Genomic DNA, 25,172 nt, shown 5'->3' on the forward strand with positions numbered 1-25,172 from the left:
AGAATTAAGCTCTTAGAAATAAATTCTATGACATAATGAAATCAGGCTACATGTAAAAAATGGAAGAATTTGTTACTTGCTGCTTTATTAATTTTTTATCCTTTGCTTTGTTGCCCTGACTTCCAGATAATCTTGGGAGATTATTTTAATTGACACAGATGTCCTGAAAGTGCTAACTGTTCATGAAGTGAACACTCAATTATACTCTTATTTTCACTAATTTACTCCTAGGTTTATGTGTATACATATGTATCTTTTAAACACTTAGGTCACCCGTTTGACAGAACAATTGCAAGAAGAATTCTGACCATCACTTCTGATCAAACTAAGACAATTTATTTACTTAAAGTGCAATTACCATGTCAATAGATTCCACAGTCTCTACACAAAATGGCTTATATAACCAAAAGAGCTAGCCTCAGTTATTCTTGGGACTGTTTTGCCAGCATGAATTTACATCTAGCCTTAATAATTGTTGAATAAAGTAATTATATCCCCTAATTTGATTTACTAGAGTCAAAACTGTTTTAATTCATTTTAAAGGAATAAAGTACTATAGGTTGACTTGAACACAATTTCAATTAATTTATAAAGTGTTTTATGAACCAAATGAAACTTGGCTTTTAATGGAATCTTATATGTTGTTATCCTAGTAGGCTCGATAATTTTTTATTAGTGTTTTAAAGTACTCACACTCCTTCCCGTCGGCAGCACATGATATAAGCAAGTATTAGAAAAAGGACCAGTGCTACCGCCGAGGGCACAGCCAGTGTAATTAGGAAATCCGTGTAATAGTCTCTGCTTTTCAAAGAATCAGAAGGGGGTTTGTACTCTCCACCATCAGGTAAGATCCCCTCTCCTCGAATCACTTCCTGATAGGTGGACACTTGCTTTGTTTTATCGACCTGATATAAAAGAACACAATTACACATCAAAATTAATAGCTGCAAACACAAGAGTTGAAGACCTAGACATATCAAAACTTTCTTTGACACATTTCTAAAAAGCCATCTTTTCCAATTACGTTATCATCTTGAACATGCCACTGTTTATGGGAGCTAGGAAGAGGTAATGAACAAAAGTAAACAGATTAAAGGGCTTATGTTGGCCAACATTTTATGCCCTTTCCACAACATACAGACATATGTACATGAATGCATACATAATAAGTGTATGTGTGTATGTGGTTGTTCTTCCTAGTTTCCTTCCTTTGAAGAAGAAGTCCTTCATACTACCATGTACATTTCTTGTTTCCTAGGGACACACTTCTAGTGCAGATGCTAACAAACCATGAACTGGTGGACAACCAGGTATGCCGGTGTGGTCTCTAATGTTAGTGAAAGAGAAAAGAAAAAGAAAATGAGAGACAATTTCTAAATGATTACAACCTTGATCTTTCTGCTGTCCAGCTGACAGAAATGATTTGGAGGAAAGACAGCCTAAGGAACATGGAACTCATCCAATACTATAATTTTACTAAATTCTATCCCAGAATAAAAAAAATGCACATTGGCACTGTATTAATTTACCTCCACATTCATTGAACTGTTTTCACTGAGTTGCATTTAATTATGTTGTGGTTTTTATTGAAGGGCACCGTAAAAATAGCCATGTGAAATTTGTCCCTACGTTTGCCCCCTGAATGCCCTCTCCCCAAAATATGTTGGAGAAAATGATTTGTGGCATTTCTCAGTATCCTCTCAAAAAAAAAAAAAAAAAAAAACCAAACCATTTGAAGACTTTTGTCAAGAATACAGTGCTAGTGAAACCTTTATTTTTCTGCCAAGGAATTGATGCTCTGTCTCCTTTAAGAAGGAGAACTAAGTAACTGATGAATTTCCTCTTTTAATCCTGGACATAGGAAGCTTATTTTCAAACTTGACCTTAGGCTTATTTGTTAAATGAAGTTCAGGTCCCAATCTTCCATTTCTTTTCTATTTTATTTATTATGTGTATTGCTTGACTATTTCATTTAAGCCTCCTGATATCTTCTGTGGTAAGATGTGACACATAAATAAATACAGGTAAGATAAAAAAGGAAAATCCCAATTTTTCCATTTATAAAGTCTTACCATAGAAACTAAACGCTTCAAAGCTTAAGTCATTTTTAAAACTTCAGAAATTCGGTAGTATTCCTAAACATAAACAATTCACAGCACAAACACAAGTTAAATGGCATTGTTAGGGCCAGCTGTCTGCTGACTCCGGTTACAGGTATCTACTCAAGTTAGGACTGCAGTTACTCAGTCTTTGGCATCTTTGTATGATTAGCACCATGATAGAAATATTAAGCTTTGCAAAGTCAACATTCATCTATAGCACACGTAAACCACAGCGGCTCAATAATTTTACTTGATTTAAGAAGACAAAGAAAATTATTTTCCTAAGACACAGTCACATAAAAAGAGGAGTCTAGGGCCAAGGGCCACCGGTGCTAAGTGCTACGACATGAATACTGTGTTCTCCTGTCCTGGGAGATCTGGGACAGTTGCCTGCAGTTGGTTCTCTAAGACATGAAGTGACAGTTGTGTTTATGTGTCAATAACTTTGTTCAAATGTCAACTTTAAACTTAGATCTAATTCACTCACCACCAATCATCAAGAGTTGACAGAAGTTAAATCTAAAGGTCACTAAAGAAGTAAAACAACTTACCAATCTTCCAGAAAGCAAGATCAAAAAATAATATAAATTTTATATGAAATATTATAGATATATATCAAGTGTATATGAAACCTTACCTACATTTTCTTAAGTTTTTTAGCTTCCTAAATAAAAGTAATTTAGAAGGAGATATTTTGTATTTATGGGGCTGTGGGTAAGATTCTAATTTTGCTCACTTGGAATTTTTTCTTATTCCTCGAACTTGCCCTACAATTTGAATTTTTAGGACACCAACTCGTAGCACAATATTGCTTTATTTTCAGGTGTATTATTGTACCCCAGTCTCTCCTTCCTAGGTGGGTAATGGCAGCATATTTAAGACTTTCTTCACATGTCACACTGATTCTGTAATCTATCCTGGCTTAGCAGCCCCCTGGATATCCAGGGGGGTCATCTGGACCACCTGCGAAGCTAATGCAGCCCCAACAACTAATCAAGGGTAGACTGGCAATCAACAAGATTGCCAAATTCTTAAAGTCAAGAGAAGTCAATTGCGTTAACAAAGTAAACCCAGGATTTGTACCTCAAAGCACTTCAGGTTTTAGTCAAATTTTATCTCCAGCCACATCACTTCCAATTACATTTGCAAAAACAAAATAAAATAAAAACTCACCAACGAGATTTTGCACCAGTCAATGTAAAACTGAGTGCGAAATTTTTTATCACATGTTATCACAGGCTCCATTTCTTGACTGCATCTCAATTGATTCTGTGGATTTTCAACTTCTCGTAAACAAGAAGAAAACGGAACATCGGCACCAACCATGACATAAACGCTGCAAAAATGTGAAACTCTCAGGTTATCCTTTGAGAAAATTGGAAACACTGAAAAACAATCTACCCTGAAAGCAGGATTTATCCTTTTGAATTAAGGGATTATCTAGAATCATCCCGAAGGTAGGGGCCTGGGCTTTAAAAGCAGTGATTCATGTAGGAGCTGCCTTCCATTCTTTCCTTTATTCCAGCAATATTTACTGAGTGCTTCGGTGTTCTAGACACTCTCTTGATTCTAGGTTAATTTGTAAAAAAATTTTTTTTCATCCTATTTATTTTAAATCAAAGTAAGCGTGTGTCTGTCATATTGTTTTTACCATGTTTGGTAGATTACTTACCTTTAAAAATTACTCCTAAAGTAAATTATTTAGAAATAACACTATCATTAAGCCAATAAATAATTGTAGGTAATAAATCTCACTTGATTTCATTTTAATAAGATGGTGAAATTACATCTCTAGAGCTTTAGGCACTTAGCTATTTTACCCAAGAGTTCTGTCAGCTTTTCTACTGCACAGACCCCTACTGTTAGGTCTCCTACCACAAGGTCTCTCACTTTTTTTTCCAAGAAGTTAATCTAAGAGAAAAACTATTATTTGATAAGCACAAATTAGGCAAGCAAAATTTTTCTTGGTGTGTGTCTTAGTAATCAGGGAGAAAGAACTCTACTTAATTAGTAAGAGTTTCAACACAAAAAAAGTTAGTGATAATAGCATTGAAATAATCTTGAAGCAGCTCGAGAAAAGGGAATCTCATGGGTCTTTCAAAAGAAGAGAGAAAACCGGGAAATTACTCTAAATAAATATTTCTTTTTCCTGATGACAATGCTACAGCTACTTATAAAATGAAATAAACCCATCAAAATTCCAGCTGTCTTCTTTGCAGAAACTGACAAGCTGATCCTAAAATTTATATGGAAATTCAAGGAACCTAAAATAACCACAGAAAATTCTTGAAAAAGAAAAACAAAGTTGGAAGACTCACAATTACTGATTAAAACTTACTACAAAGCAATAGTAATCAAAACAACCAGCAATAGTAATCCAGCATAAGGACAGACATGTAGATCAATGAAATAAAATTCAAAGTCCAGTAATAAACTCTTACATTTAGTAAGTGGATTTTTGTCACAAATGCCAAGATAATGCAATGGAGGAAAGAACAGCCTTTACAACAAATGGTACTGGCACAACAGGGTATCCGCAGGCAAAAGAATAAAGTTGGGCCCCTACCCCTTAGCATATAAGAAAATTAACTCAAAATAGATCAGTGACTTAAATGTAAGAGCTAAAACTATTAAACTCTGAGGAAAAAAAGGTATACATTTCCATGACTTGGCATTAGGCAGTGGTTTCTTAGCTATGACACCAAAAGTTCCAGCAATAACAGAAAAACTAGATGAGTTGGACTTTATCAACATTAAAAATAGTGTGCTCCAAAGGTCACCATCAAGAAAGTGAAAAGGCAACCCATGAATGAGAGAAAATATTTGCAAATCATATATCTAATAAGGGAATTGTATCTACAATATATAAGGGACGCTTACCACTCAAAAATAAACAAACAAATAATCCAATTTAAAAATGGCAAAGGCTCTGAATAGACATTTCTCCAAAGAAGTATACAAATGTCCAATAAGTGCATGAAAAGATGTCCAACACCCTTAGCCCTCAGCAGAAGAGAAATCAAAACCACAATCAAAAGCACTGTTTCAGAGGCACCTGGGTGGTTCAGTTGGTTAAGCGTCTGCGTTTGGCTCAGGTCATGATCCCGGAGTCCTGGGATCAAGTCCCACATTGAGCTCCCTGCTCAGTGGGGAGTCTGCTTCTCCCTCTGACCCTCTCCCCTCTCATGCTCTCTCTCTGTCTCTCAAATAAATAAAATCTTTTTTTTAAAGATTTTAATTTTTTAAAGATTTTATTTGTCAGAGAGAGAGAGAGAGCGCACAAGCAGGGGGAGCGGCAGGCAGAGGGAGAAGCAGGGTCCCTGCTGAGCAAGGAGCCCGATGCGGGACTCCATCCCAGGATCCTGGCATCATGACCTGAGCTGAAGGCAGACGCTTAATGGACTGAGCCACCCAGGTGTCCCTAAGTAAATAAAATCTTAAAAAAAACAAACAAAACAAAAACCACTGTTTCACAACCATTAGGATGGCTATAATAGAAAACACAGATAATAAGAAGTGCTGGAGAGTATGTGGAGAAATTGGAACTCTCCTACTCTGCTGGTGGCAATGTAAAATTGTGCCTCTACTTTGGAAAGCAGTCTGGAAGTTCCTCAAAAGGTTGAATACAGAGTTACCATATGAATCAGCAATTTCACTCCTAAGTATATTCCTTAAGAGAAATGAAAATAGATGTCTATACAAAGACTTGTACATGAATGTTCACAGCAACATTATTCATAGTAGTCAGAAAGTGGATACAATCCAAATGCTCACTGATGAATGAATAAACGGTAGAATATCCATACAATCGAATATTACTCAACCATAAAAAGAAATGAGGTACTGATACGTGCTACAATATGGATGAAACCTGAAAACAATACTGTGGATAAGTGAAAGAAGCCAGTCACAAAAGATCACATAGTGCATGATTCCATTCATATGAAATGTCCACAGTAGGCAAGTTTATAAGGACAGCAAGTAAACAGTGGTTGCCTAGGGCTGGGGTGGGGTCGGGTGGTGGTGGTGGTGGTGGTGGTGGTGGTGGTAAGTGGCTGCTAATGGGTATGGGATGAAGGTATTAGGATGATGAAAATATCTAAAATTGATGCTGATAAAGACAACACAACTCTGTAAAATAAGCTAAAATCCATTGAGTTACATACTTTAAATAGGTGAATTGTACAGTATGTGAATTACATTCTAATTAAGCTGTTATTTTTCAAAATGAAATTAGGTGAAAGTGCATCACAAAAATTCAAAGCTATGTCAATGTAAGTATGAACTCACACCCTGAGCTGACAACTATATCCCAGAGTTTGATTACACAAACTCATTTGGTCGTTCTTTATGTCAAATTTGTATTTGGACTTAAGATTCATTTGAAGGAAGATTTTTTCAAAAACTATGGTGCCTTCGGGAGATAAATAGTATATAATGGGCTAAAGCTAAAGATGAAAATAAAAAATTCAGAACAAAAGTGTGTATGAGAAACTATTGGTAAAGTATTTAGATGATCAGTGAATATAAATATATTCCATTTAAAACAAGTTCTTACTTGTAAGCTTCACATAAAGTCAATTTCTATTCCCTCTTGACTGCCTAACCAAGACCATATATCTCCTTAATAATTGTGACATATACTTATAAGTACAGAAATAAAATGAACATTTTTTACAACTGTTAACTTATTTTAACATGACATTGATTTGCATTTATAATTAGTAAGATTTCAAATTAATTCACTTCAAGATAACATAAATGGGCATAGAGTTCTTGGTGCTTTGAAATGTTTTATTTTTTCCTTAAATTATAAAAGCGATATAAAAACATTACATAAAACCTGGGATACAAAAACAGAATTAATTTATATTACCAAGATAACTATTTTCATTTTCCAATGTACCTTGCAAAATGTTTTTCAAATGCATATATTTTAACCTAATTGCAATAATCTCTAAAATACAATTTTGTACCCTTTTTCCCTTAATGCGTCATAAGCATTTACCATACTGTACAGTCTTAGATTTATGGCAATATAATTTTGTAAGTGCACATGATTTATTCAACAATTACTTCAGAGTCGGACATGTAAGTTGCTTCCAATTTTTTTGATGTTATAAATAATATTGCATAAAGACTATCTCTGTGCATATTCTTTAATGTTACTATCTTAAAAGAGATGCCTAGAAGTAGAAACATTTTTATGACAGTTGACACATACTGCCAAATTACTTTCATCTCTCCTTGGATGATCCATAGGCTTCACAAACTTAATATGTTCCGAACTGAGCTCATCGTCACCCCACCCCACCTTCACCTGTTCCTCCTTTTCCATCTTCTTCTCTCCCGGTGATTGGCACGGCCAGATGCTCAAGCAGCAGCATCTTTGACTCCTGTCCTTCTTTCCACATATTCAATTCATCATCAGTCTCTGACATTTACCCCAGAGGAACTCTCACATGCATCTGTCCAATTTGTTCCATCTTCCCTACACCCTAGTTCTGATCACCATCGCTTTCCACAGGGCATGAAGCAACAGCCCCATAACAGTTCTCCTTGAACCCAGTCTTTCTCACTGTCCTCAGGGAGCCTATTTGCAGAATAAGTGAATGAATAAGAAGCATTATACCCGTTTCAAAACACGAGCCACTGTGCATTCAAAAGTTGCTAAGAGAATAGATCTTAAGAGTTCTCGTCACAAGAAAAAAAAAATTGTAACTACGTGAGGTGTGGATGTTAACCAAATCTATTATGGTAATTGTTTTGCAATATACACATACATCAAATCATTCTGTTGTACAACTTAAACTTGTACAACGCCATATGTCAATTATATCTCAAGAATACTGGGAAAATCAATAAGTTAATATATAAAATGCAAACAGACAGCAAATGTCATGCTCAAGAGGAGATATTAGATTTGCTTTGCAGGTAAAAAAAAAATGTGTATTTATTGTTTCTTTTGTAGAGCCAGTAAGCTTCAACATGTTGTCTTTTAAAAAAAATAATTTTGTATGAGGCTGTGAATAATAACTCTATGCGATACATGCTAAAATTACATTTTTCATAATCTGTTTTCCTTTTAGCTAGCTTTTTGACATGAAAAAACGTAAATTTTTTATAAAGTGAAACGAAAATGATCCTTATCTTTATGACCTCAGCCACGTTTTCAAACTTTCAAAGGTGTAAACAGATGGGAACATGGTGCCAAGTACGAGGCTCTCAAGCAATGTTAACAAAACATGGTGCCTCAAACTTTTTTTTAAGATTTTATTTATTTGACAGAGAGAGACACAGCGAGAGAGGGAACACAAGCAGGGGGAGTGGGAGAGGGAGAAGGAGGCTTCCCGCTGAGCAGGGAGCCCGATGCGGGGCTCGATCCCAGGACCCCGGGATCATGACCTGAGCCAAACGCAGACGCCTAACGACTGAGCCACCCAGGCGCCCCGATGTCTCAAACTCTTAAGAATTGATCTACACAGGCAGAATTTGTTCATTATAAAGGAGTCTTTTCTTCCAGTCTGAAGAACTCAACTTCCCCTGAGGTAGAACATATTCACTGTGGCTTTTACACATACAACATGGAAAACCAAGTAACAGGTTAAAAAAAAAAAAAAAGTCAAAACTCTGCTTTTTTTAGCCAGATTTCTGCCAGGTAAATGGATCCAATGATTGCATATTTGACCTAATTGTCCAAGCAACAAATGTGTTTGATTATTTTGTGGAGATAGGAGATAAAAGACAGTTTAGAGAAGAATGTGCCCACATGTTACGTGTTGCTTGGGAACTCTTGAGCTCTTAAAAGAAAATGCACTATGATTTCTGCCCTCTGTCCCCCACACCACTTCTTTGTTCTCTGTATATCTGCAATCAATTGGTCAAAAAGTAAGGTGAAAAATAAAGAATAGTTAAACTAAATAAAAGATCTAATGCATAATAAAAAAGAAAAGAAGTGACACTTCTGGACTCTAGTTCTACTACTTGCCTGCTCCTCTTCATTGGAGAAGGAATACATTATCCGAAGAGGGGAACTGGCTTACAAGGGTCAGACCCTTCTTGTTTTGTGTGCATGTGATGGGGAAAGATCGTCCTGCTTACAGAAAGGAGGCATTTGGGTGCAGTCTACTCTTTCAACCATGTGCTATTTTCTGCAAACATCCCTAATGTTTCAGGATAAAATCCAAACAATTTCTGCTGCTAGCTGGGGCCTTACCTGGTCTGGTGTTTGCCTCCTTGGTGACGATCACTTCTGGATCCCTGTCCCCCGAATCCACATGAAATAGGTTTCCAAATCCATGAGGCTTGCTCCTACCTCAGGGCTTTTGCCCAAGCTGACCCCTCTATCTAGAATCTCTCTTTATTATTTTTTGAGCAGGTTAATTTGTACACACAGTTGAAACTCAGATCTTCACCTCCTCTATGAACCCTTTCCAGGCATGGACCAGAAGTGAAGGAGGAACACTCTCTGTGACCTCTTGAGGTCAACAGGGGTATGTATAACACTGTTCTTTAATTATCCGATTACCTGCCTGGTCCCTACTAGACTGTGAGCATAGATTTTTTTTTAATCACTATACCACAAAGATTAATATAGTATTCCCCAGGAAAAATAGTTAATAAGTGAATCTATGTGTAGAACATAGAATAGATTTGAGACATATAGTCACACGGATTTCATGTATTGGTTTATTTTTATACTTTTAAAAAAATGGATTTATATGAGCTTTCAATTTTTACATTATTAAAGGCTCTTTTTAGAAGTTCCTATCATATATCACCACCATTCCATAAAAGAATATTTGCACCAAAAGTGTAGGAGGCACATTAACTTAAGAATAAAGGACAATCTTATAGATCACCAAACACAGGGACAAATTCAGCAGAGCACTACGGACTAGCCCAGGATCATGACCTTCCATCAGAGGAGTATTTGGTAGCCACTGACTTACAGTCTCTTCCTCAAGTGTAATTTCTCACTGAGGGCTTTCTAGGGCAGAAAGCAAACAATTAATTAGAGGGAGCACTTTGTGAGACCGTCTAACGAATAAACTAGAATTCTCTTTGCTGATTGAGGCTAGATCCACGTGCTTCGGTAACCAGAGGAAATAGTGGTGGGTTTGACAATCTCTTATGAAAAGTGAGTATATTCTTTAATCTTCACACCCCATCATTCCCTTCAGAGCCGCCATTTACACCACATCACTCACCCTGGGTTGGCAGCTATGCCATGCCTAGAATGAAATATGAACCTGCTCCCCTTTCCACCAGCTTTCTCCCAGGCTAAATGCATCCACAAGTCCTTAGCCTCTGGCACAGTATCAGGAGCAAAAGCAGCACAGAGACCATGCCCGGAGGGAGCACAATTGCCCAGGGTTATGGGTCTGGCAAGGGAAAGAAAATCTTTTCAGGAGGCTCAGCTTTCCTTTGCAGGAGCTTATTGACTTTGAAGTAAATCTTTATAATTGTTTTCTGTTAGATTTAGGACAAGTCTGAAAGCTGTCAGTGAGTCTAAAGAGGTGAACAAATGTACATCAGGAGGGAAGAGGAGCTGGGATGCTGCAGAGTACCTTCTTGATGATCGACATTTAATGGTGCTTTGGGCTGTGGAAGGCCAGGGGATTTACTCTGACGGTCTACTCCTGAGAGCTTTTCTTATTCATCCGCTATGTATCTGACTACGTAGAGATCAAGTTTGGGAAAATTTTCATTTAGTAGATTGTGGCCGCCATGAGTAATAGGAAATAATTTCATGGAGGTTTTATTTGTTTTTTTTTATCAGAGACTGAGACTTTTGCCACTGAGTATTAAGCAGAACACTTTGGTCAGGTGCTCAATTAATATGATGGAAGTGTATGACAACATTTGTAAATAAAACCTTAGAAAAGGGATGGAATTCCTTTGCTATGTCTGACCCTAGTTTTTTATATTTTCTTCAATATTTCATTTTAAAAAGGGATTATAGCCCATGCTATTTTCAAAAGAAATTACGGGAGCAAAAAGTTTACTAGATAAATTTAAGTATTATGATATACATCAACAAAAAGAAAGGACAGCACAAGAGATGAGTTAGCCAAGCACAGGATTTTGTTTCTAGGTTTAAGGCAATAAGGTAAAAAATTATTTTTGTTACCATGGCATTAGATAACAACTGAAGGAAATATGCAAAATCATTCCCAGGGACAATTTTTTTCTTCTGAAATTATCCTCAAGTACAATCTTGTTTCATTGGTGCTCATATAAGGGACATTGGGGCAGTAGGGTTGGCATTGGGTACAATTTATAGAAATGCTATTTTAAAAGACTTATCATATGAATACTTTGTAAAGGTTACGGCTTAACATTAAATTAAAACTCATGGAAAGCATTTCAAGTTGGGAAGGGATCTGAGACAACAGGGTCCAAATAAATGCCACAAGACTGACTCTCTCAAATATCTGACAGCACATGCCACCCTCTAGCAGGTGCTGGGGGATCAGCTAATGACTGAATTCTCTAACAAGTACTTGTAGGACCAAAATTCTGTTCTTAATTTAGAGTCGCATGCTCAGGCCCAGCCCTACACTCAAAGATTCAGAATCTCTAGGGGGAAGCAGAAAACAGGAATCTATCTATCTATCATCTATCTATCTATCATCTATCTATATTTTTAAATTACTGGGTGTGGAGCCCAACACAGGCTTGAACTCATGACCCTGAGATCAAGACCTGACCTGAAATGAAGAGTCAGACACTTAAACGACTGAGCCACCCAGGCGCCCCTATCTATATCTTTATTAAAGTGCTACTGGCAATTCTTAGGCAAGACATGGTTGGGAAGCACTGTTTTAGGTCAGAGTCTGGTTTCGAGAGTTGTGTAGTTCAGCTTAGTTGTTTCTGAAAGGGCCTCTGTGGGTGCGGCCTGCATGACTGAGTCGGGAAGAGTGAGCCCTGAAGAAAGCACAATGAGGCAAAACTCTACCCATGCCTGGTTTTCAGGCTGCTTCCTCCAACCATCTTTTGGTCATTGTTTTAACAATCATTGTGGACCATATTACTTTAAGAAATTCTTGAAAAGACTTCATATTTGGAGAATGTTTTCAGGGGAGATTCCCTGTTTGTCATTTTCCCTGGTTCTAATTTAATTACTCAGTGGGACAGAGACTCATGTTGGAATGCTGAAGTAAAAAAAATGTAAGCTCTAAAATTATGGTTTCATATAGAAAACCAACAGATAGACAAGAGATAAAGCAACTCTTTTTCTCAAAGCACTTCTACGTGTGCTTGACTGACTTCAAAATCCATTACTGTAACATACAAGCTACAATTTAATTCTGAAATTTGTAAGTTGGACTTCACAGCTCACCGCTCATCCCTTATCCCTCTCCTGCCCCCTCTCTCATACTTCCTCTATGTCTATTTGTGATCTCTTCCCTCATTTCCAACAGAGTTCTCCTTTAACGCTGCCCTGAAATTTAATTCTTATTAATCTAGGTACTCTAGTTAATTCTAGAGATCATCTGTATAAAAATGTTACCATGTGTACAGAAAAAGGAGGAATTGGAAAGGGATATGCTATATTAACTGTGATTTATTCCATATCTCATATGTTTATAGGATGGGTTAAAAAAAAAAAAAGGGCAGATCTGCTTCAACCTACAGGTTAAAAATTAAAGATCAAAGTTTGATTCGACATTGACATTCAATCCTCTCAATGTACCCAGGCATAAAAAGTGTTTCTTAAACTCTACAAGGGTCTAAGTCAAACTTTGTAAGGCACGAGAACAGACAAACCCCTCTCAAATGTACTGTCTCATTTAGACACTATAACAACTCTGAGGGAAGAAAAAGTTCCCCTCGGAGCAAATGGGGAAATCGAGGCACAGAGGGGTGCAGCATTTGCCCAATGTCACCCAGCTTATGAGTGACAAGGCCAGGCTTTAGGAATAGGTTTCAAATCCACTCCAGCCATCCATCACCGACACATGGTGGAAAGAATGTTAAAGGCGAAGAAATAGTTTCCTAGAATAAAGTTACAGCAGTCTGAGTATCCTGCAGCTGATAACTGGGGCATCCATTTCCTTTGAAATGCAGGGCCCTAAATAATCAGCTTCTCTAGGGAAGGTACAAAAGACTTAGTGCTATAATTTATGATGCTGATCCTGATCTACAATTAGAATTCACAGGACCTGGGACATCAGATATAAAGAACCATTAACGTAACCTCTTTGTCAATATAGAAAATTGCTAGTGTTTCCATATCTTTACACCTACTTCTTATTATAAAGAATGCAATAGGCCATCTTCCATCTATAATAAACTTGGTAAGATCACCATAGTTAAAAAATTCAAGATCATGTCATAAATTAAAAAAAAAATTACAGATTTAAGGAAACGAGATAAAGGTCTGCTTACCCCTCCTTCATGTCATTAATGGGAAGCGGCACTCTGCCGCCCCTGTCTAGGGCCGACGTGATGTTTATGGCGTTCAGACGCTCTGGCTGCCACACATTTTTCACTGCCCCAAGAAAGTCTCCAAGAACCTCACTGGCCAACATTTCTTCTACATTCATATTTTTAATGAAGAATTCTGCTTGGTATGGTAACGGGAAGTCTAATTTTGGTGAAAAAGGGTATGCATATCGTTAATGAAGTCATCTTTAGAAAGAGAAATTCGAGATTTGTTGATTTCTGTCATAATCCTGGCTTTGGGGAACACTATGAATATTGACTTTAAAGGCTTTCTGTATAACGGAGGACATATCTAAAGACAGAAAACATACATTTGACACAGAATTTTACTTACAGTGTAATCAAATCCGAGGGACTTTTAGAAAGCTCCTGTAGGGCAATTTATAATTATAGAATTCGGCCAAAAAAGAGAAAACTGCCAAGTCCGCCTCCATTTTGCCAGTAACCTGCCAATCTCCTCCTCCACCAAGGTTCCCAGGTAGAAGGAGCATTTCCAGAACCCACCGTGGGTAGGAATAATATTTTGTATTGGTAGTGTTTCAAAACTGACAGATCTTTTTTCAAGTACATTGTCTCATTTAATCATTACAACCCTAGGTAGTGCTATGCCCATGTGAATGGAGGAAGAAGTTGAGGCATACAGCAACATCCTCTCCAAATACAGAAGACATTACAAAATATCCGTAACTGCTTGTGAGTTGCTTATGGATAATTTGAAATACCGTATGTTTAATTTGCAGTATTACTGATCTTTTTAGAGCATGCTAAAACATTACTTTTACTAAAATAAATATCGGTTATAGTTTCCAGAAGAAATCTGAAGTCATAGTAATTTCACTCTTTTGATCACTTCATAATTAAGTATTCTAGAGAATTATATTTTAAATTTCCCACAAAATTCCAGTATCTCCTGTTAGCCATTTAGCTTTTTTCCTATTCAGTATCTCATCAAACTTTCCCTCCAAAGATTTTAAAATTAATATTTATTTTAAAGTAACCAATGTCTAACTCAGACTCTTGGTATAACTAAGTAGGATAGAAATAAACAGAATTTACAGTTGGCCCTTGAGCAAAAGAGTTTGAACTATGTGGGTCCACTTATATGTGGATTTTTTTTATATAGTGCAGTACTGTAAATGTATCTTCTCTTAGGATTTTCTTAATAATATTTTCTTTTCTCTAGCTCACTTTGTTGTAAGAATATAGTATATGATACATAGAACATACAAAATATATGTTACTCGACTTATATATGTTATCATTGGAAAGTCTTCTGGTCAACAGTAAGCTATTAGGAGTTAAGCTTTTTGGGAGCCAAAAAGATTTTCAACTGCTCAAGGGTCAGCACCCCAACCCCTGCATTGTTCAAAGGTCAATCGTATTTCAATTTCTCAAATGCTACTCTTCAATTCAAAAACATCATTTCCTGTATTCTGACTGTTCTATTAAGGTAAAGAATAGCTTTTATTTGTTTAATAATACTTCCATAATAATAAAGGCTACCTTTTTTGGAATACTTACTATGAGGTGGGCCAAGCTAAAGGGAGTGTGGTGAATTATTCCATTTAATACTCACAACCTGGGGGTGAGTAGGTGCTTGCCCTCTATTTTCAGAGGGAGAAACCAATCTGTAGATGGGCCCAGGCTTTCATAATCATTTAAACTTGCCTCAGATGATTTTTTCACTAAGCTAAAGGAGACTATATAAAGTGCTCAGTGGAGTTCCAGCCTAGAACAAGAACTTATAAAACAGTAAACTTTAACAATCATTATAAACATGAACAAGCTGTTTACCTGAATTCTTCCCTCAAAAAGAAAAGAAATTGTTTCTGGACTATACACACATTTAAAGCCCTCAGTAGTTAACTACACTACATTTATCCTCTGATGTATTTCACTAAAAAGTCATATATCTGTAAAGTATTATACTCTTATTCAATAAGAGTAGTAAAAACTAAAAATTACACAATAAATAACTGAAATCTTGATGACCTTGTTTCTTATGAAGCCTCTTTAATACTAAAGGATGCCTGATGCCAGAGGGGGAGTCAGGGAAGATGTTCAGGCTTTAGAATTTTCAAGAGAGTTTTCTAGAGTGTGGTGTCTCTTCCTAAAGATTGAGTTTTTCATGGCTCTAATCACAGAAGGTTCTTCATTCATCTTCTACACTGCCATTTATTCTGCTTGTGATTTTGTTATATTTGTTTGATGTATGGCCCATCTGCAGTCTTCTAAAATATGATATATTTATTCTATTTTATGTAGATAAGTTTCCTGTTTTATACAGATACATTTCCTGTTTTATATAGATAAACAGTAGCTTAATCATGCCACATTTTTCTCCATACTGAAAAACAGCCATGCATAAATATGTCATGAAGAACAGTTTCTTGGCAATAAATAATATTTATAAATAATACCAAATATAGTTTTGAGGGTGCTAGAAGTCTATCACCCATTCATTTCACTCAGTGTTTTTACATCCACTTTTCTAAAAAAGCATGCAAAACATCTTTCTTATTTTCAATGCTCCTTTCTGGAGAACTGTTCCTTGGTTTTTCCTAATCCACATGACCCTGCTTTGTGGCTCCTCTCTGAGACCCGCTGCTGCCACACCCTTAGAAGCTCTGGGCCGAGCAGCTGCCCGCTCTCTACCGAGCCCAGCGCCACCGCCAGACCTTCCAAAGATGAGTCATAGGAGCTTTCTAACTTTGGGGAAATCCCACGCCTGCTATATTTGGACATCACAGAGGCCAAGCGAACAGTAGGCCAACAGATTGGTGGCAGGCCTCTGAGGCACTCAACCCAATTTAGAGAATCACTCCATGTACTCTCCTTGAGCTTCATACTCTGTGATTCTCCATGCCTAATTTCCCATTAGGTCTCTCAGAGCAGGAGACAGCTGGGCAGGGAGTCAGACTGAGCAGGATTATCCTGAGATGCCACTCTTGCTACTTCTTTTCCTAAACTCATCTCATCTGGGAGAAATGGCGTGTGTGTAGGCCCTGCTCAAAGATGTGTCTATCCTAGTGCCCATAGACGTTCCGTCCAGACCAGCAAGGATAAATGCACGCTCTTTGGCTCACTGGTTTTCATATGTAAAAGGCAGCGGGGCAGCTCTGCCTGAAATGAAAATGGAGGCTTCCAAAACCTGTCTACTCTTCCTCCCTCACCAACCCACATTCAAAATCCCCAATTTAGATGAATAGCCTGTAAAGCCAACTTCCAATCCTACAGATGTCTAGCAGTCCTCCATTAGTATCTGCCTGAACACGGGTCCCTGCACATCAAACACCTAATAGGATACTGGTATATTCTGGATCTACCAGGACTGAGACCAGACTTGAGAAGGAAGTTCAAACTGTAGATCAGGTTGTCCTCCAGTCTGTAGGGACTCCTGTACCTGAGAATGGGGAGCCCCCCTGAGAGCATAAAGGTGAGGTTAGTGGTCCAAGCCCACTGTAATGTAACCATATCACTGCACTGATGAACTCCTAAGGAGAAAGGGAATGTTGTGATGATTGTGATCGTTAATGGTATTCCAATTCTGCAGGGATAGCTTTAGGTGGGATGCAAGCATCTAATTACAATTGAAGTTGGGAGTGAAAGTCTTCCTGTTCCGAGCAGGAATACCTACCAAAAGCCCTTGGGACGTAGAAGAGGGGACAGGAATCCTCTGTCCAGGCCCACAGAACTGGGTTTTGGACTTGCTTTTCATATATGAAAGTCACTTTAAACTTTAAACTAGCACACGTGTTGTCTGCAATTGATACTGCCAAAATACCTGGGGGGAAAACTCATGGAAAGGGGTGCAAAATCTTTAAGCAATCTTCCCAGTTATGTTTTGCAGTATCAATTCTATAGAAATTACTTTCCTTCATACAGTACAAAGGCAATTTTTAACTCAACCTTTATGAACTACCAGGAATTCCAAATTAGTATTTGCTCATTTAATTGTACTTGCAAAGAGAACTCTGAATTCCCTATTTAAGATGCGCAATTGTTTTACTAATTTTAGGGGTAAAAATGCTGTGTCCGTTCTTCTTCTGTTACCCTCATAAATGGTATCTAAGATAGAGAGGTGTATCCCATGATATATAAATTTTAACTACAAAGTCTTTAGCAGTACGTATTTTTCCCAATCAAATGCCAAAGAAGGATCAGAATATTTGACAGCACAATTCTTAGAACATGTCCCTAAACTTCCAAATCCTTGGGAATCATTTACAATTTGAGTATATGTAACTCCAAATTGCTGATGGACTCCAACAATGCATGATTAGCTATTCAGGAAGGAGACTGTGACCCAAATTCCAGTTTATTTCCATCAACAACTCTCTGTCTTCACACACAACAAAACCACTACCTATCATCAGTTTTATAATAAAACTAGCTACTAATTACTGATCGTGTACCCTGTGCTCAGCCCTGTGTTAAGCACATTTCAATCCTTAACTCATAGACTCCTTCCTTACCCCAGACTTGGGAGAGAAATGCTAGTCTTAGTCTCATTTTGCAGATAATGAAACCAAAGCCCACAGAGATAAGTGGCCTATGTGCTTGGCTCCCTATTCTGAGCTTTTCAGCACCAACACCCATCATGATATTTTATAACCAATTAAAGATTGCTTAGCTTTCTTTTCTACACCTTACCATTTCATTAGTTACATTAAGTATGTGGTACCTGAAAATATTTAACTGTATTTTACATAGATATAAACCATAATGAAATACTTCTTGCAAATAAGAAAACAATCAGCAACATATCTTCCATACCTACCTTCTGCTGACATTATATTAATTATCAAATTATGCCTTGCAGTCTCAAAGGTACGCCTATTGTAGGCAGTTATCTATTAGAAAAAGAAAATCATATTAAAGAAGTGAAATGTTATTTGGGAAACAAAATTCATTAAGGACAAAATGAAAACAAACTGTCGTTCTTTCCATTTTCATTATTTATGTACTTACAAAATGTGCCTTCTCCAGGCAAGAACAACTCAGAGCTTTTAGCAATGTTATGGGAAAATAAATAATTAAGCAAGTCTATTTAACATGCTAAAACAAAAAGTTAAAATCCGAAAGACCCTTTTACAGAACACCGTTAAGTGCTAGCAGCAATGCAGATGCATCATTAGTAAATGGATTAACCATTAGAAGTTACTTACCACGGCCGTTCTAAGATTTCAAAAACAAAACAAAACAAAACAATATATTTTTGCACTTTTAAATGGAGCTTGAGGATTATACTAAAAAGTACCCTTTAAAAAAAAAAAAGCACATCTTCTGTGTTGCTTGCATTCAGTACTAAACTGCACACCAACCAGTCAAAATATGCATGAATAACCCCTTAGAAATCATATCTCCCTTATGATGGGAGTAGAGCAGTAAGGCTCATAGTCTCTAAGGCTTATGGCACATGCCCCAAAACACAAATCAATACCTTTGTAGAGTCAAAGATTAGTAAACATTTGCAGAGCCAATGAACTTACATCAAAGTCAACTCAGAAACAGCCACTGCAAACAACAAACAAAGCAAAGGCCAACAACAGGATATGGCTTCAAAAATTAAGGAATAATTAACTTTATAACAGATATTAAATCACTCAGACAGGTCTGCAGTACCTCAAAAACCACAAATGATTGTGCAATAGTCTCAGCATCCCAGTACTAGGCTCCTGGCAGTGACTGAAGCTGGAGTGAGCACTGAGACGAAGGAGCAGGACAAAACTGACTCAAACTAAAAAGAACACTCTTGCCTGTTTAAAAATAAATACTGAAGATTTTTATAGCATCGTATATGAGCTTTAAATGAAAGAAATCACACTTATCAGAAATATTATTTGAGAGAAAAAGAAAACACCGGAATCTTGGAATAAACAAACGTTTAATTCAAAGTACATATTCTGAAAAGCATATTATTGTACAAAGTCAAAAGGATTTTTCTGCCCTCAATTTGTCAAATTTCTGTTGGATTTAATGACTTCCTTGTTGCTATCTGTTGGGACACATAATCAACAAGGTTCACTTGGGACACTAAAATTAAGACTAGTCATTAAAATAAATTAGGAACTATTGTTCACAAAGAAGCAACTGAAATGATGAAAAAAGACTTGAGAATCTTCATGATTTTAAAGGTTTACCCTGCAAAAAAATTTAATCATACTCTCAATGGAAAAAAAAGTATCAATTTTCTACTATTTGTTAGACTATCTCACAGCTAAAACTCAGAAACAGACATTTTCTAGCTAGTGGCAAGATTTTTATGGCTAGCCTTTCCATAATTATCACAAATTTCATTATTATAAATTTCATAAATTCTAATATTTTTTTTAAAGTCATAGGCTCCTGAAGAGGGGGGGTATGTTTCATAAATCAGGAAGAGAATTTTATTACCTGAATTTATATTTAATGTTTAATTTTAACAGCTATAACAGAATGCAGTCCTTCTATCACTTCTAATGAGATATTTAAATATAGTAACATTCTCAATCAACTTTTACTTATCATGATGATCTCATTGATATGAGGAATTCTTAATCTCAGGAAACAAACTGAGGGTTGCTGGAGTGGTGGGGTGTGGGAGGGATGGGGTGGCTGGGTGATAGACACTGGGGAAGGTATGTGCTATGGTGAGTGCTGTGAATTGTGTAAGACTGATGCATTACAGAACTGTACCTCTGAAACAAATAATACATTATATGTTAAAAAAATAAGAATATAGTAGGAAGGGAAAAATGAAGGGGGGAAAATTGGAGGGGGAGACGAACCATGAGAGACTATGGACTCTGAGAAACAAATTGAGGGCTCTAGAGGGGAGGGGGGGTGGAGGGATGGGTTAGCCTGGTGATGGGTATTAAAGAGGGCACGTATTGAATGGAGCACTGGGTGTTATATGCAAACAATGAATCATGGAACACTACATCAAAAACTAATGATGTAATGTATGATGATTAACATAATAAAATTAAAAAAAAATTTTACTTATCATGATGATGTGAAGTCCTTCATGGCAGAGAGGTATGTGTGTATACTTTTTTGATCCCCTATTTCTAGAACAGTGGCTGATCTATTTTAGATGTTTAATAAATATCTACTGAATAAATTAATCAGGGGGGTTATCTGATTAAATGAGTTTAAGATATGCAAAATTCTTTTATAGAATTTTTTAAATACTGTAAATATGTTACTATATATGAATAAAGAAATGTTATTTACAGATTAATCACTACTTGTGTTAAATGAAAAAGATGTTAAATTTTCATCATTATCTTTTTAGCATATTATTTGACATATTTATAACATTTACAGTATGAGAACATCATGAACCCCTGAGACTCCTGGCTCAACACACGTGTTTCTCTCCTATCCCTCTCTCCAAACAGAAGTAGTCATTTTGAGTTTTATGCTTATCATCCCATTCATTTTAAATATCATCTTATGATAAATGCATGTATGCTTAAAAATCTGTTATTTAGTTTGCTTGTTTTTGAGCTCCAGAGAAATGTTTAACTCTATGTAGTCTTTTGGAACTTTTTTTTTATTCAACATTACGTTTACAGCATTTATTGATCTTGCTGGGCAAGCTGACATTGTTGCTGTAAACATTCAATGATATTGTAATAGACTTGTATGGTGACAGATGGTACTTCACTTGTGAGTACAGCATAACTAGAGAATTGTCAAATCACTATGTTGTACACCTGAAACTATGTAACACTGCGTGTCAACTCTACTAAAAAAAAATTTTTTTAATTCACTGTATGAAAACTCCACAATTTATTTATCTATTCTGTTGATGAACTTTTCTATCTGTTCTCATGCTGATAGACTTTTGGGTCTCCACTGCTCTGTGGATTTCCAGTGTTTTGCTATACAAACATTGTTCAATAAGCATGACTGTCCATGCCTTCAGTGGACGTTTGCAGATGTTTCTTTTGGGTATATGCCTAGAAGTGGGATACATAGGGTCATAGGGTACAGTGATACTCAGCTATGTAAAATATTGAATACTGTTTTCCAAAGTACTTATCCAACCCATATCCAACCTCAATGACTTTTACCAAGGGTAAAATTCTCATTGTGGTCTTAATTTGAGCATTTTTCATTACTGATGAGAGTGTCTTTACCTAATTGTCATTTATGTCTTCTCTTTAGTGAGATGTCTGTTCATGTCTTATTTCTGATTTTCATGTCTTATTATAAGAGTCCTTTTTTATATTTTATTTATTTTATTTTTTTAAAGATTTATTTATTTATTTATTTGAGAGAGAGAGAATGAGAGATAGAGAGCACAAGAGGGGAGAGGGTCGGAGGGAGAAGCAGACTCCCTGCCGAGCAGGGAGCCCGATGTGGGACTCGATCCCGGGACTCCAGGATCATGACCTGAGCCGAAGGCAGTCGTTTAACCAACTGAGCCACCCAGGCGCCCCTTTTTTATATTTTAGATACACATCATTAGTCAGCTATATATTTTTAAAATAACTTGTCCCAGTTTGTGGGTTGTCTATTTTTTTAATGGTTTATTTTGATGAACACCAGTTGACAAGTTTAACACAGTAAAATTTCTCAATCTCTCAAGTAAAAATATGTAGGTATTATTTAAGAAATGCTTCCCTACCCCAAACTCAGAAAAATATTTTTCAACATTTTCATATACTAACTTAAAATTTTGCTTTTCACGTTTAAATCCTTAAACTATCTAGACTTGAGTTTTATATTTCCTATGAAGTAAGAATCTAATTTTGTGTTTGCCATATGGCAAACCAATCCTCTGAGCACCATTCAATAGACATCCTTTTCCCCGATCATCTGCGGCACCATCTCTTCTGAAATACATCATTGTTCCTTATGTAGATGTACCTGTTTCTGGGCTCTCTATTCTATTAATTGACTAATTTGTCTATCTCTGTATCAATAACAACCTTATGATAATTACCATAGATTTATAATAAATCTGGATATCTGGAAAGGAAAGAAAACTTTCCCCCTTTGTTTCTTCTTTAGGAGTATCTTGATTGTTCTTGGCCATTTATCATCTTTACAAATTTTAGAATTAGTTGACATTAGTTTCATGAAAAAAACCTATTGCAATTTTTATTGGAATTGCATTGAATCTATAGATCAGTTAGGGGGAAAGTGATGCCTTCATGATTTCGAGTATTCCTATCCCTGAATAGACAACCTTTTCACTTATATAATCTTAGTATCGATTAAGTTTTATAAATTTCTCCATACAAACTTTGCATACCTTCTGTTAGATTTATTCTAAGTACCTTACAATTTTTGTTGTTACTAAAAATGGTAACTTTTTAAAACATTTATTTTCTCAATACTTGTTTTTCATGTACAGAAATATAACCAAATTTTTTTTATATTGAGGCTATAACTTACTACTTGGCTTTCTTAAAATTTTAGTAGTCTGTAGACTCTTTATATCATTGTTCTATTTCTTTCCTTAAATACTTACAGATTTAATATTTTTTACTTTACTGCACTGGCTAGGACTTCTAATATATTCTGTAATAGATGTGGTGGAGGGGTTCATTCTTGTTTTGCTCTTCAATTTAAATGGAATTCCTCTAGTGTTTTCCCATTTAAGAAATGACATTTTCTCTTATTTTGGGTAAATAACCTATATAATTTTACTGAATTTTTTAAAAAATTATTTTGACAATAACTCAAAATAACTTTCTTTATATCTCGATATATTTCCATATCTACATAGATATAGGTGTCTATACATTCCATTTATGTATCTATGTATTGTCTTAAGGAAACAGATTTATTCATAGAAATCACTGAAAAGTCGTGTTAATACAAACTTCAACTCAAAAGAAGAAACACCTTCTCTTGGCCAACATGGAAGCTCATATCCACAATCTATGGCTGATTAAAACCCTGGAGAAAAACTCAAAGCATGCAATCCCCTGAGAGTTTATACCACATAGAAAACATGCCACTCAGGACCTGTACAAGCTCCTGGAAATTCCATTAGTAGTTCCTATGCTGCTGCCCTGGTCACTACCACTAAATCTTTATGGAATTGATCAGTTAAATTAGAATCTAAGCTCCTGCAGGCATCAGGGCATAAAGGACTCTCCTGCCATTAACTGCCATTATAATTCTGATTTTGGTGGGTATAGTAGACCAGGAAACACTTCTACTAGATTTTATATCCATTTTCTTTTTTAAAACATATTAATTCCCATTAAAGCCTCAATGTCAGTATTTTGTTTTTATTATTGTTTTAATTTCTAATACCTTCCAGGTGTGATGTTAGGTACTAGGCTAGAATCTGATGAATTCTAATACCACCTCAAGAATAAGGGTCAAACCTATCAGCATGGCTTACAGAGCTCTCAAAGATCTACCCCTACCAACATCAACACCTCTGTTCCCATCATTTGCCCTCTAGGGTGTGTCATGCCTTCTAGTCACAATTAGAGTTCTCTGAGGTGATGTGGTTTTGTTCATACCTCCAAGATTTTGATGTGTTGTTTTGCTAACTAAGATAGCCTTCCTTCTCCTTGTAAAGTGAATTCCTATTTACCCTTTTACGACAGCATCAAACAGTACCTTCTGATTAGAATGGTTATGACGATGTTGGCTAACAATGGATTTCCATTCCAGTGCTTCAAAGACTGGACCAGAATCATGGCAGGACTCACCTCTTACTCAAGTTCTACCACCAGCAGTTATCATAATACTTAGCACACGGTAGGAGCTTATCAGAGTCTGTTTAAAGACTGTATTTCAATGAACATGAAAATTTGAAATCAATATATAAAGCAAATAAGTGTTTTAAGTTTGCATTTATCTTCTTAAATAGAATTCATATTATAATAATCTAGCTCTTTTATTTTTTTAAAGATTTTATTTATTTATTCATGAGAGACAGAGGGGGAGAGAGAGAGAGAGAAGCAGAGGGAGAAGCAGGCTCCCAAGGAGCAGGGAGCCCGATGCGGGACTCGATCCCAGGACCCTGGGATCATGACCTGAGCCGAAGGCAGACGCTTAACCATCTGAGCCACCCAGGCGCCCAACAATCTATCTCTTTTAAATCGCTTTAAATTTTTTTCCACTAATTTAGATTGCTCTTTTTTTATACATAAGAACTAAAACGGAGACCTCTGTAAATGAACAGAAAGGAATGGTACATTTCCAAATGTTATCTAATGTGTTCCTATGCATAAAATACTGAAAACCACTGTCATATAATTTTAATTTCAACATTTGAAACTCAAATTACAAAAAACCCGAAAACATAATTTTGCTCTTTCTAATTAAATTACCTCAATTATTGTTGGCTTCCCCACATTTTCAGCTGTTGGAGACCCATATAGGACTCCATCACTATATGGTGTCCTTTGGATATATCGAAGCCATCCAGGTCGGTCTGGGTAACCCATTAAATTTGTGTTAAATGTTATAGGATCATTACTAATCTCTCCTAGATAAGAAGCACAGAGTTAAGACATAAAACAGTTATTTTCACACATGCTGCTTTCATAATTTCAATCAAAATATTTCTAAAATCTTTTTCTTACATTTGTAGCAAACTAAACACACACCAAAAAAAAAAAAAAAATTCCATCTGGGAATTCAGATTAGAGCCTC

General features: G+C 36.3%; 1 protein-coding gene across 6 annotated transcripts in view; it reads right to left on the reverse strand.

The window, feature by feature from the left end:
• The window catches only part of SGCE (sarcoglycan epsilon), a 66,810-nt gene that overhangs the window by 14,043 nt on the left and 27,595 nt on the right, over positions 1-25,172 (reverse strand). For all 6 annotated transcript variants that reach the window (XM_027573238.1, XM_027573239.1, XM_027573237.1 and 3 more), the window contains 5 exons: positions 24,848-25,005; positions 18,334-18,406; positions 13,497-13,695; positions 3,276-3,438; positions 694-905 (listed from right to left, as the gene is read on the reverse strand). In XM_027573238.1, the coding sequence (XP_027429039.1) occupies positions 694-905; positions 3,276-3,438; positions 13,497-13,695; positions 18,334-18,406; positions 24,848-25,005 (805 nt within the window). The remainder of the gene's footprint in view (positions 1-693; positions 906-3,275; positions 3,439-13,496; positions 13,696-18,333; positions 18,407-24,847; positions 25,006-25,172) is intronic.

The sequence above is a fragment of the Zalophus californianus genome, chromosome 12 (genome assembly GCF_009762305.2).
Source record: "Zalophus californianus isolate mZalCal1 chromosome 12, mZalCal1.pri.v2, whole genome shotgun sequence".
NCBI classification, from domain to species: domain Eukaryota; kingdom Metazoa; phylum Chordata; class Mammalia; order Carnivora; family Otariidae; genus Zalophus; species Zalophus californianus.